General features: G+C 38.1%; 1 protein-coding gene across 4 annotated transcripts in view; it reads right to left on the bottom strand.

Annotated features, from left to right (window-relative positions):
- DCDC2 (doublecortin domain containing 2) overlaps positions 1-14,402 on the bottom strand; it is a 95,109-nt gene that overhangs the window by 47,516 nt on the left and 33,191 nt on the right. For all 4 annotated transcript variants that reach the window (XM_019490429.2, XM_019490431.2, XM_019490430.2 and 1 more), the window contains 5 exons: positions 13,146-13,222; positions 12,900-13,031; positions 8,233-8,379; positions 6,864-6,918; positions 4,610-4,799 (listed from right to left, as the gene is read on the bottom strand). In XM_019490429.2, the coding sequence (XP_019345974.1) occupies positions 4,610-4,799; positions 6,864-6,918; positions 8,233-8,379; positions 12,900-13,031; positions 13,146-13,222 (601 nt within the window). The remainder of the gene's footprint in view (positions 1-4,609; positions 4,800-6,863; positions 6,919-8,232; positions 8,380-12,899; positions 13,032-13,145; positions 13,223-14,402) is intronic.

Below are 14,402 nucleotides of genomic sequence, written 5' to 3'. Positions count from 1 at the left end.
AACAAATATGTGTATATAAAACCAGAACAATTAGTGTTTGTATGCCTCCTTCTACCAGTAAGCTACACATAAATAAAGTCTAGACTTATTTACATCACACAAATGGGTTTTCTTTAAAGATGATTTCCCGCCTCTGGTAAGAAATAAAGATGTTCAAATACAAGGCAAATCTAAACAAATGTATGTGTAAATCCAAGGAATTCCTGTATCCATGGAAGTTACTCTTATGTTCAAGGAAAACTTACGTTGAACATATCAAAACATTCCTTTTTTAATCTGACTACAAGTGAATATTTGCTTTCTGCTACTTACAATCCTAGACATACGTTTAAATTATCCGTTTAAAAAAAAAATAGATTGAAATGACCATGGCAGATTAATTCAATCACTCTAACTTATCAAAAATATATTTTAATGCTCCATCTTTGTATCATCAGTGCATGCAAGCAGCACTTGGAAGGATTTATTCAGACATCCTGAAGCAAAATGAAGTACCAAGACTAAATTAAACATATGCACTAATGCTTATTTGTGTTGTAGTAGTATAATTAATCATCTCTAGGTGCTGACAGATTCTCATCTAGTGTGATCCTATGCATTATGATGAAAATGTTATTTTCTTTATTTTTTATTTCATGACACTGAAGCATCCTCTGAAACCTGCATGTGACCAGATACCTTTTCAAACCTGTTTGAAACAAGACACACACAATAGAAGATCAAAAACTCACCATAAAGTCTGGTTTTAGCTTTCTCCCTAACAACAGTTGCTCCTTCTGCAGCTGCTGCTAATCTTAAAACTATCTAGCCCACAACTGAGATGAGGCACCTGCCTCAGAGAGTCAGCAGAATCCTCAAATGTTTCCCCAACAAGATCAGCTCTTGCTAAGTAAGTCGGGTTCATCAAACAATTGGCAGCATATTACACATCAAAGAATCTAAGAAATGCATAGGCGTGCAGTGTGAACTACTCTGTCTTTTAGAGACAGGCCCACCTAGACACGTTTTAGGCACATTGGTAAGGTGAGGGAATAAAACTTGTGTTACTGCAGCCATTGCTGTATCTCTTCTGTGGACAAGATAGAAGAATGTAAGTGTTCAAAGCTGTCATTTAGGCAGTTTCATGTCTACTATAGTCATCAGAGGAAGTATAAAGTACAAGTGGAAGAAAATCCCTTCAATGTCCTGTATAATGTCCAAGTGACATCACATAGCGAAAGGAAACCATTTATTTAGAAAAAGGCCATCGCAAAAGTACTACTTTCTAAAAGTTAACAGTACAAATTTTATGACCAGAAAAGTACCTGCCACCAGCTACTCAAACACAATGATATGTCTGGGATCATAATTAGCAGCTATATCTACTGTCAGTGATGGCTCTTAACATCTAGAAATGACAACATTCTATTTTTTTGCTCTTTACAGCAGAAAAGTTCAAGGATGGGGCAAAGTACCAAGTAAAACAATGGGGGGAAAAGATTTGACTACATCACAATCTGGTGCACATGAAATTTAGCTTGAGTCTTCTAAAGCTAAAGAGAACGATTATGCTTAATTGAAAAATGGGAATGATGGGCCATCAAATGGAATAAGTATGCATCCTTCATTAAAATACAAGATGCGACAATCTTGTGAGGAGAATTATCATGAAGCTGCTTCCCAAACTGTTTTCATATGATCTGGCTGAAGAAATGTCAGAACATTCAGTGAAACGAACTGGAAGTCCATGCAGCCACTTCTGAATACTCCTTACCCAAAGACTTAGTAGAGGATGGTATCCTATTTCCCTGGATCACTACCAAGAAGAATAGTTTTGACAGTCCCAGGATCCACCCAAGGGGGCCAGTGGGAATTGACTGAGGTGCAGGGATTTCAGGATGGGGACCCTACACATTGTTTGCTTTGTTAACACTGTTCTATTATTTTTTCAGTGTTGAATATCTCATGGTATTGAGCCAAGTCACAGCAACAGCAATTACTAGAAAGACTTCAAATTAAATTCTGAATGACACCTTGGTCCAATGGGTTATATAGTCTCATCAAAATATGTATTAAGTCATTATTTCTTCATTAAATATCTGAGTTTTAGCTTCAGCATGGAAAAAAAAAGAAATCAGAATAGGTTGTATTTGAAAAAGTGCTGGCAAGTCACTTGTACCTATAAATGCTTCTCATGAATTGTACACTCCACAGATTGCTTGTGACCACAAACCATTCTGAAGCCCACTATGCCATTGCAAAGTGCCCTGTAGTCTCTGCCCATTCAGGAAAGAGCCCGGAAAGTTGTCTGGCAGGGGCACCATGATCAATCAATAGGTTGATCATAGGGACAGTGTATTTTCCTTCACTACCAGCCAACCACAGAGCTAACAACCTGAATTGCTCCTCCTCAGCTCCCTGTGCTCAGTTTGTAGATTCCAGTTTCCCTGAGCAGCTGCAGGAAAATGCACACCTCCATCCTCCCACACCCCTGCCACCAAAAAGCCTGAGCCTTTTCCATCTTCACACCTGGATCTTTCTTGCCATATGAGAGGTTGAAGAAAGAAGAGCAGAGGGGGAAGCACAGAGCAGATCCCTTGCCTCCTTCAGCTAGGACTAGTATGATGGAGTTTGAGTTCTTTGATTTGTGCAAAATTCAGCAGACAGGAGAATTCGAAGTGGAAGCAGCTGGAAGTCAGCTGGCTGGAGCACTTAAGGGACTCCCAGCAGTCATAGAAAAACAGCAGCACCTGATATGGAAAGACAATGACCCAGCTATGATTTCTCTGTTTATCTCCTGCTTTCTAAAACAGCACTTGTCAAGCTTTCTGGATGTGAGGCACACATCAGTGGACACAAAGCACCCCTCCATAACTTGTGTGATGGACAGATTTTTTTTCTTGGTTGTTGGTAACTAATTTGGTGACTTTGAATTAAAGGATCCTGAGATACTAACTCCAAGGCCCACTCTAAGATAAAGAACTTGAAGTCCCCCTCTATCTTGCTTTTAAATAGAAAGCCTTGAGGCTTTAAACATGGACAGCAAAGCCCACACAAGATAAAAAGAAAAACACTTGCCAGAGAAACCCTCATAAGATGGGGATCTACTGAGATCATTTTAAAGGGAAGCTATGTAAATGGGCAGTCACAGTCTGAAAGGAAAAGAAGAACAGAACTGTCACTTACTTTCACTATAATAAGATAATTAGTTAACATAGAAGGAACCATAGTTTGAGCACCACCCATAAGCAGTTAGATAATTATGTCCAGCTATATTAATATCAGCAATATAATTCAAGGGCGTCTGATTCAAAACGAAAATAAACCAACAATTCTACAGGCTTATACTATGAAAAACATGGTTATATTCAATGTTCCCTCTAAAGTTTAGTGATCCGTAAGCAATCCTGGTTGGGAGTGCACAGGTATCTCAGTGTGCCTGCCCCTCCCCACCTCTTGCAGCAGCCTGTGGCCAGGTTGGGGCGGGTGACAAGCGGCCAGACATGAAGGCAGCAGTGGGGGGAGCATTGGTGCCCCCTTGCTACAGCACTGGGTGTCCCCCCAGGCTGGTGCCCAGGGGGCCATGGCCCCCTACTGCCCCACCCCCTGTCAGTATGCCACTGTGAGTGCAGCATTAAAAAGTTATTGCGTGGCATGATTTTTTATTGTGCACAGCCATGCACGCACTCATCTTAGAGGGTACGCTGGCTAGATTACAAAGTGATTCACAGTAAAGGGGTTAATTGATCTCTAAATGCCAATGTTCAAATCTACTCTTCAATCACAAAGTACAATTTATAAATCATAATCCTATACAAGTGCAGATATACAAAAAGCACCACTGAATCCAGTATGCTGAGTATTATGGTACATTTAAAAGACAGTGTATGGAATGTCAAAAGCTGTGAAAAGTGTAATTTATCATTGCTGAAAGATATTATTTGGTCTGTTAAGCATTTTGGAACTATTACTGATAAGAAAAAATAGCAAGCCTAACAATTCAGCAACATACCTTTATAAAGAGGATATTCTTCTAGACATAGAAACATCTCACAGAATAATAAAAGAAAGAAATTTCTCAGAGAGAACATTTATTATTCAATTCCTGAATTGCTGCCAAGGAGTAGCAAGGAAGGAAATCAGAAGTTGCCTTGAGCAAGTCCGAAAGTGATTTGTCTCTGCTACTATTGACTAACTGGAGTTTTGCATTTGTTTTACTCCTAGAGGATCTAGTCATTGTGTTGCATAGCTACTATCATATCCTCTGGGAGAACGTGATATTCCTTTTTGCTTGCAATACAGAATGGGGAAAATAGATTATGGCAGGGTTTGTTTTTTTTTCCATTTGGACCAAAAAGCACAAAAGATAAAGGTTACTTAACTTATAGAGTGTATAGCGTATTCCAGCTTCCTCTTTCTTTTATAAATTAAGCTAAGGCTGCAAATGTACCTGCCAATTGTACCTCAACATTTGATTTGTATCTTAATGTGGCAGTCAAATTCACTTGACAGCACAAAGCTACATGTCACACCATTGTGCTACTCTAAATTTTCACTGGTGTATCCATGATCAGTTTGGCCCTTTGCATTTAGGTGGCTACAGTATGATACACTTCACCCAAGTACTTACCATTGTCTTGGACAGCATAAGTTGAGGTCGCTACTCTTACATTTTGTTTCACTTTTGTGTTTTTCTTAGAAGAATGGCTCTCCTCTTGGTTCTGTGTTTTCTTTTCTTTTCTTTTTGGAGGTTGAGGCGATGATACCATCTCTCCCGTGTCGCTGGATCCAACAGTAGATTTAGATTGTCGATCATTCCCCTAAGAATAAGGTTCATAGTTTTCGTAGGTGAATACAGGGCAATTTTTCTTAAGTTTCACAGTAAACTGCCTAAGTTTCAGTATTAACAGGCATCAAAGCACAGAAGCAGATATATTAAGTCACTACCAGGATTTTTAGATGGCATCTTAAATAATGCAATCTTGCCATCTAGTCATCAATGGCTCAAAAATAGATATTATTTTTGTTTAATGAAGACAGAGGGTATAGTCATAGATCAGTCCTTTTGTTTTAATGCCTACAATTTCTCAAATTCACATTAGAGAGTCCTGAACCAACAAGCAATAGCCATACAGAATATAGATTCCAGGCTGAAACCAGTGGAACTTCACTAAGCTATGCCAGCTGAAAGTGTTGCCCTACATGATAAATTCAGAAGTTTATATTCCTATCTTCCTATCTGTTTACATTATTTTAAATTCCCACCATGCATAGTTAAATTGGGGTGGGGGGGGGGTTGAAACTTGCTTTTATTATTCTTTCCATAAGATAAAACAGCATAAGAGATTAATTCATTTTTTTGCACATACCAGTACTGGATGTCATCTTCTTGCTTCTATTTTTCAGACTTGTGATAGTTAAATAGGACTTACGAAAAACAGATGCTAGAATTTTAGAAATTTACATGAATGAAAAAAAAGGAAATTTAATTTTATATTGATCTTTTCATCTTTCTCTGAGTTTAAACTGAATGAGGTAGTGATACATAGTGGTGATGATGCCATTGACAATGACAATGATGAGGATGATAATAATAATGGAGGCAGCTAGTATATTTTGGCTGTCAGACAGAAGTGGTATGGGGGATTAGAGTACTAGGTTTGTATTTTTAGACTGTGGGATTAATTATTACTGTTCTGTAACTTTATGCCTGTCTAGAGTCAGGGCAGAGCAAATAAAATACTGCTATAGTGATTTGGTACTACTTTATACCCATATTGCACTTAGCACTGGCTGAAATAAAAAGCAACTAACCAATGAAGAACACAATTAAGATCAAGGACAGGGAAGTAGTTACTCAGCCTAAAATAGGGAAAGAATAATTTGGAGGCTACTTATATTAGTTAGATGTCAGCAAACCAGCAGGGCCTGAGAAGAGTCACCCAAACGTATTCAAGGCATTGGCTGAAGTTATTGCAGAGCCATCAGATATTTATCTAAAGACTCCTGGAGGTCAGATGAAACCCCTTAAGATTGATGAAAAGCAGATATAGTGCCCATTTTTTTAAAAGGGGAAATGGAATACCCAACGAATTGCAGACTAGTCAGTCTAATTCTGGTACATGGACCATATCATCAAACAATTGATTTGTAAGTACCTTGGGCCCAATCCTATTACTGTTCCAACCTGAAATTGTTGCTTGCCTCAACATTAGGTGCCTCACTTAACAAGGCCTAATCTGATGACTCCTCCAACATGCTCAAGTCCCCTGGAAGAGGTTATACTTATCACATAATTAACATGCTTATTTCACTATAAATAGTAACCCTGTCAGAAGTTCAGGCAATTAATAGTATGACAAAGTGAAAAAACAGCCATAAAATGTTTATGGTGTAAATGTCTATATAGAGAGTGCAAAATGGTAGGGAACTGGACTCTTCATCTGTAATTTTTTTCCAGAACACTGGGAACATGGGATAGGCAATTCTTTTAGAGACTGATACAAAGTCCATTTAAGTCTGTGGGAAGACTCCCACTGTCTCCAGTGGGCTTTGAATCAAGTACATATTGAGTGTCCAAACATGCAAGGATTATTCAACAGGCTTCAAAGAAACATCTCAAAATGAGCATCTGGTCTTTGTTTGTGTTTCAGAAGTGTTCTGCAAGGTGTTGTACAGAATCAAGAAATTGTTCCAGCAACAGTATTTTCTTCAATTATTTTCTGTGTAACTCATCCTGTAAATAGCTTTATATTCTTCAGGCAGTAATAAATGTACCACCAGGTGGCTGTGGGCTTTCTTTCCTCAGGTTTAACTGAAACCCAAAGGACAATGATTCTCTATCTCTTGGAATTAAGAACCTTATTATGACATATGATACTCACACTCCCTTTAGATTTTCGGGATCCTGCAATAGGAGGCAGTGAAGAGGCTTTGGAGCTGTAGAAAAAAAATACCTTAGGACTCTGAATACTATCTATGTCATAGATACTAAATGTGCATATATGTTTTCAGGTACAAAACAGTGGTCTGTTTTTTTAATTATGGAAACGCTATTTATTAATTTTTCTACTGCACTGTTTTACTAAGATTGTTACCAACATAAAAGTTTAATCATTTGCTAACATAAATTACATTTCCATGCTTCATATACTGAAAAAACCTGAGGATAGTATCCTTTACTTAATAGGCAGAAGAGCCTCACAGCTGGTATAATCTGCACATTTCCACTAATTTCAAAAGAATTTTTCATCTTTCCATTATTTCTTTGCAAACACTTTTCACTTTTTGAGGTACATGCACTCTACAAATAGTCTGCTAAATCAATATGTATTGCATGCTAGCTAATTTGTAAAACTAGGACAAATTCTGATCTAACACTAGTTCCTAACTTACGTGATTCCATTGGTTTTAAAGGAACTATCCCCAATTTATACTAGAGAAAAAATGTAAGATGATTTGGGACAACATGTTTTTCAAAAAATGTAAGGGACCACTCCAACTTTTAGATCCTTATGCTGGATGCCATTATGAGTTAATCCTGCCCATACCTACTACCAGTATAAAATTTACTACCATGCACTGTTCATTTGAAATCAATGGGATGACTTATAGTAAGTAATAAGTAACATGCCCAGTAGTGTTTGTAACATGGCAGAAGCATTTACTAGGTCCTGTTGAACATATAGATAAATCCAGCTCAGTTCCCTTTCCTCTTTGTGCAGGTAATCAAGGGAAGACATTGGATGCCATTAAGGAAGTTCATGTTTCACACCAAGGTCACAGGCTGGTTTACAACACCTTTCTAAAACAGCACATGCTCAAACAAGATATAAAAATAAAGTGGACATTAAACGGTTGTAAATTAGCATAGCTCCACAGAATTCGTATAGGTATGCAAAGAAAGTGGGATCCTGATGGGGGAAGGCCAGCTAAAGGAGCATAAAATCCTTCCCCTAGTATTTTTTTGTGGTAGACAATCTCCAATTTCAATGTCATTCTTATGGGAAAAAAATCTATCCATTGTTCTCACCTTTCTTTCTCTCTTTGTTAATATTATTTTTCTCCTTTTCTTTCTTATTGGTTTTGACCATTAGGTTTCTTCAAAATTATAAATACCAGTAATAGTCTGAATCCATGCTCCATTGTGTGTGCCTGGAAGTAGGGTTTTGTACTTTATTGGCCATGGTTTGTAAGCACAATGATGCAAACCCAAACACTCAAACACAATTAATGTACACAATGTGAGCTTACCCTTGCGGTCTTCTGATGGTAGACTTGCTGAAGAGTAGATCACCATAAGGCAACTTCTTAAACTTGTCTCTGCCCACTGCAATGTAAAATTGCCCATTCTCCAAATCTGACCCACTCTGAACCAGTTTTCCATCTAAAGTATAAAGCCTGAAAAATATTAGTATTAAAAGCATTAATATATTAATTATTCTAATATCCAATTAGATTTGCCAACCACATCAAAAAGCCAGTATAACCTATACCCTTAAAGAAATAATGATTTTATCTTTCTGGCCACAATTTTACCAGATTTTAAATGCAAAGCTAGAGAGGCTGTCACACAACTACCAGTTTGCCAAATAAAATAAAAAAAATCAACCGCCAGGGAAGAATGTCAGAAAAAGATCCATTCCTTGGAAACATGGAAATCTAATTTGGAATTGATCCATTCCATTCTGGGATTTCTTTTTCCTTATCCTCACATCTGGCTGGGATTTCCCTCCCATTTAGCCATATGGGAAGAATAAACCCATCAAAAGCCTCATATTTAGAATTTATAGTCAATTCATTTCATAGATGAAAATAATTAATAATATGTGCATAGCACGCTTACTGATACAAAATACCTTGGATTATTGCTATAATTTTGCCAAATCATTTCTAAGTTATAGCAAAGTGTAGCATATATAGAACACCTAAATACCAAAAATGGATATGTGTGTCACACTAGAGAGATCTCTAAGTTAATAGTCGCTGTAGATAAAGTAGCAAGTTGCTGCACACACACAAATATTTAGTGAAGCTGAAAGAAAGGATATTCTCTTGCTTGGTTATTTTTATTTCTCTTTGTTCCAGCCACCTCATTTCTAAGACTGTGATCTTATAAAAGAAAGATCACAATTAAAGTGTGTGGGGTAGGGAAGGAGGAAATCATTCTATCCTGTGCAACGTATTCCAGAATTCAAAAGCAGATGCCTGCATAGTTAAATTTAAAATTAAAACTTGTGTATTTGATAAAGCTTCTAGAGGAACCTTAAATATGCATGTGATTCATAAACTCAAACAAGTGATGATACACAAGCAAATATTAAATTTAACATCCCAACAAGCTTTTTCCAAATTATAAGAGCATGAAGAGAGATCTCTGCAGAGCCATAATGTTCTGTATTTTATGAGAGACAAAATGTTTCTTTTTCAGACAATTCTCAGCATTTTACATTAATTTTCTATAATCAGTATGAGTGAAGAAAAATCATTTGATGACTGCATTTTCTGTATTTCTGAGGTCAGGTGCCCACTGGGTTTCACCTTGCACAAAATAAGACAAACACACAACTTGTATAACTACACTCCTATCACATTTTTGTAATCCATTATGCTCCCCTGCTTCCTGAGATTTGGAAGTTCCTCAATATTCTAGGTATAGAAGATTGTGAGTTAACATAACCAGATTATTTGCTCTTAGTTTTATACACACACACACACACACACACACACACACCAATTGCAGCTTTCCAAAATATTAATCATTTTGCTGCTCCCTTGCACATCCAGTAAGTCAGCTTAATGGCTCCTCCTCTGTTATCACATGTATTGAGCAGGGCATTTTTTTAGCGCAAACATCTCACAGAAATGTCAGCAAAAAACTTGACTGCCACACATAAGCCATGAGTACTAGCTGAAGGCCATTAATGATCAAGCAGGCTCACAAAGACATGGGTGTCTAAAATCAATAAGGAACCCATTTCTGAATTCACCTCATCATTCTTTGCTTGACCACACACTGCTTGAAGAAGCCTGAATAACCAAGACAAATCAATCTAGCTTAGGAGATGAATTCTGCCATAGGTGATATGTATGTGAATTTTATTTCATGTGTTTTTCTGCTTTAAATGTCATGTTTGTTGTTTCATTTAATGCTTTCTTCCTAATGAAACACCCAAAATATTTATCATGAAATATACAGTCACCTCAAGCTATATTCTTCTCAGTAAGAATAATAATGGAAGTAATGGAGTTAAATATAATCAGGTATTTAAAGTAAAAACAACGACAAACTGGCATTTAACAATAAAACTTTGTGCATGCGTGCATATACACACACACACACACAGTTTTATTGTTAAATGCCTGTTTGTCATTGTTTTTACTTTAAATACCTGGTTATGTTTAACTCCAATATAGATATATAAATATATATATATATTACAGACCTGACAAGCAGCACATAGGTTATGTAACATTTATGCCTCTGCAGCCTTCACCCCACCCACTCAGTCACATCTACCCACAGCTCACCAGGTTTTTCATGAACCCCCCTGCCATCATTTCTTTGGGCCACAGGAAGATGTTCTGCTCTACCTCCCCTCCTGTGCCACAGGCAGAAGAAGGAAGCCAGGAGCAGAGGAAACAGACGCTGGCAGACAGTGGCAGTGATGCAAGGTGCGGGGGCAATGTCCCAGAACACTGGCAATGCGTAAGGGGCACAGATGGGTACCCATGCAACCCCTGAAATAGGCCATGCACACCCTGGAAGCTCCAGCTGTGAAATTGGAAGTGCCACCAGAAATGTACTTCCAGTGGGCCACTGGGGGACCCCCACCCCTGGTCAGTGATGGGCTCCTGGGGGACTCCCCTACCCCCAGTCAATGATTGGCCACTAGGGAAACCCACCCCCAACTGCCCATTGGCAATCTGGTGCCCCCGCCCCAGACTCAGGAGGCACCAGTCACCCATGGCCCAGAATCCTCATCTGTAGGCTTGTCCACACACCTACCTGCAAGTCTCGCATCTCCCATCCCTTTGCCTACACAATTTCTATGTCATCAACCCAAGGCATACCTTCTAATCATTATCTAACCTCAAACTTCTGGGCCGCCCATACACATGTACAACATATCTATCAGGGACTTGGCACCCATTATTTCCTGACACTTTATTTCCCGTCTTCCTTCTTATCCTATATTTCCTACAACTGGTTCCATACCAGTGGAACTTGGTGGAAAGAGTCAGTGGCATAAAAAATGTCACCAATGAAGCTTTAAAAATGTTGGCAGCTAGGCTGTTAATGATGTGGAAAAGGAAAACACTGAACATGCACTGTGTTTCTCATAATTCTCTCACTCCTTGTATAATGAGAAGTTATATCTTCCCAGCATCAGTGAGCTCACAGGACCTTCCACCTAATGATAACACAGTTACCATAATCCATAGCAATTAATCTGTGACTTATTAAAGAACAACAATCACTTTACTAGCTTATTTAATATGTATTCCTACCATTTTAAGGAGCAGGATATGAAAACTAGGTTAATAGGAAACTAGAGGAGGGGAACACTGACTGATTCAAATATGCTGTGCACATTTTTTTATCATATCTAAAAAAAGAGAATGACTAACATAAAACACTGCCGGAAATTCTTCAACTGCAGTCTTAGTTGCAGTTTATACCCTACCAGAGGTATGATTTCCCAGCCCTACAATCTAGACAGTCACTAAGCAAGGTGCAGAGGCAGTAGCCAGAGGTCCTCTGCTGTGGGGGGAGATGTCACCTCCTTTATAGCTATCAAAATGGGTGTTAAACACTGATTTTCATGGGCAAAAACCCTGCTCTGACAACTCCACCTCCTGTAGTACCCTGTTTTTATCAGCCGGTGCCCCCACACTATGTGCCATCACCCAGGCACTGCTAAGCCCATCACTGCTGCTCAGCCCTCCCCACTGTCAGAGCTGCTGCCTGGATGGTGCAGGGTGCAATGGGGAGACAGGGGACAGAAGGGTGAAGCACCCCACTCTCTCCATTTTGGCACCCCACACCCTGGGCAGCACTCAGGGATCATGCCCTCTCATCCACCTATCATTATACTACTATACCTACTACATCTACTCATTTGGTTAGTAGGTACAGTACCTACTACACCTACTAATAGATAACCTACTTATTTGGTTCCTTGTTACAGCAAAGAGTTGCATCCAAACATGAGAGAGAAGCTCTCATGGTTTAGATGGAAATAAAGGGTAAGATTCTCACCAGATGTCACTCCACTGAAGTGACTGGATTTATATCCATTTACACCAGTTGAAAATCTGACCCAGAAAGCAGTCATATATAGGTGCACATATACTTATTTAGTTGTATTTTTAATCTTAGGTGTTCCAAGGATTTTGTGAGCAAAACTTTGGGTTTGATAATGACATCAGAAAAACAGGCCTGGAGATAAAGGGACTGGACGGGTGCTACCTGGAAAGGGTCAAATTGTTTCATTTGGACAATGCCAAAATGTTTTACCTTGAATTTGTATGTTAATTCATTTCAGTTTGAATCTGCCTGACATTCATTCCTAATTTTAGTGATGTGTTATGATTACAGATAGAGTGTCAAGCTAATGAATAAAATGCATGACATTTAATAGGATATAAAAGTTTAAACAAAATGAATGGAAACATTTAAAATACAACATTTTGATGGTCCTGAATTTACTTTTTTTAGAATTTTCATTTTGTGGAAAAGTTCAAAATGTTGCCATTTTGTTCTAGTTAAGAACATTTTGTTTGCTTGCTTTAGAAATGCCAGAATTTCAATTTCCCATGGAAAAAAACCCTCCAGATAACAATCACCTCTATTTACAGAGACATAAACGTATGTCAAGGCCTAAAGTTTGTATTACAAGCTTACAGCTTCCCCATACCTGTGCACAGCTCCACTTCTGAGAGTTATTTTTTCTGTAACCATCTCAAGAACATGTTCCCATTGAGTCAGTGTTTTCCTTGGGATGAAGAGACGTACTGCTGGATTTATGATGTCTCCATTAGCAATCAGACTGGAAAAATAAAGGAAAGTTAAATACATTACAGCTGTGCTTAAATTTAAAAAAACAGAACTCAATAGAAACATTTAAAAAAATGTTGATCCCCTACAGAAAAAGCCTACTTACAAAATAGTACATGGCTCCTGTAGAGGTTTACGAAACCGTGCAGACACATTGATTCTACTATGTGTAACTGGCTTCACCTGGAAGAGAAAAGATATACAAAGATTTCTTTTTTCTTCATATTAAGATCAGATTTTAAAAAATTGTTTTATTCTACTTATTTATTTGGCCAACTCCATCTTTTCCAGAAGTACATTAAACAAGCTTTAAGCTACTGCCATCTGGCAATCAGTACCTCAGTGGCCCAACTATACTGGCTGTGGATGTTTTGAACGAATTGCTGGGAAATAATGTTTGGGACCTAGACCTCTAGCAGGACCTTATTTTTTCTTCCACCCTTCCTCAAGTGTGCATTGTGTCACTAAAATATACTCCTGATACAGGGTCTAAACTGAACTTCAGCACTCTGTAGTTTCCACTACTGATTTTTCAGTGATGACTGCTGAGTCGCACAAGGCCCAGGGTCCCAAATTGAAGCTCCTAATTCATAAAGCTACTTTCTTATAATTCATATCTATTGTTTTGCAAAGTCAACCTTGAAGTTTCCATTTGGTAAAACACCTAAGTACCTCCAGGCCTAATATAATAACTAATATTTTGCTCTTACATGGATCTTTACATTCAAAATTGTCAACATATTTTACAAAGCAGGGAAAGTACAAGGCTTATTTACGGATGGGAAAAATAGCTTGAGTAAAGCAATTTACTCAAGAATGGCATGTTGGCAACAGGCAGAAATAGAATTCAACTAACCTAAGTTCCAGTTCTCTGTGCTAACAACCACACAGGCTGCCTCATTCATACGTACTTACATACATACTGTTTTCAGAGAGCCTTGACATTAATTTTGAAAATTATCCAATGCTATCTACACAAGACTTGCTACTGCAATCATAACATTCTTCCACCCCACCTCAAACACACCTAGAGGAAGATTTTAATTCTTCTATAATTCACAAATCATTGAGTCAAATTCACTGCCTAAATCCCAAATAAATATCTAGAAATAAAGGAAAATATGTTGACATTGGCATTAAGCCAGCAAAGGGTAAAAAGGTTAAAGTAGTACACAAATAGAAACATACTTTAAAATCAATTAATAAATTTAGTAAGCTTATACATCCAATAAAAGTGAGAATCATAGAGAAGTAGGGCTAGGAGGGACTTCAAGAGGTCATTTAGTCCAACCCCCTGCCCAACTCAGGATGATCCCTATCCAAACCATCCCATACAAATCCATTATCTAACCTCATAGTAAAA

The sequence above is a fragment of the Alligator mississippiensis genome, chromosome 3 (genome assembly GCF_030867095.1).
Source record: "Alligator mississippiensis isolate rAllMis1 chromosome 3, rAllMis1, whole genome shotgun sequence".
NCBI lineage: Eukaryota > Metazoa > Chordata > Crocodylia > Alligatoridae > Alligator > Alligator mississippiensis.
Note: the sequence above shows the minus strand (reverse complement) of the source record. Positions and strands in the feature narration are given on the sequence as shown.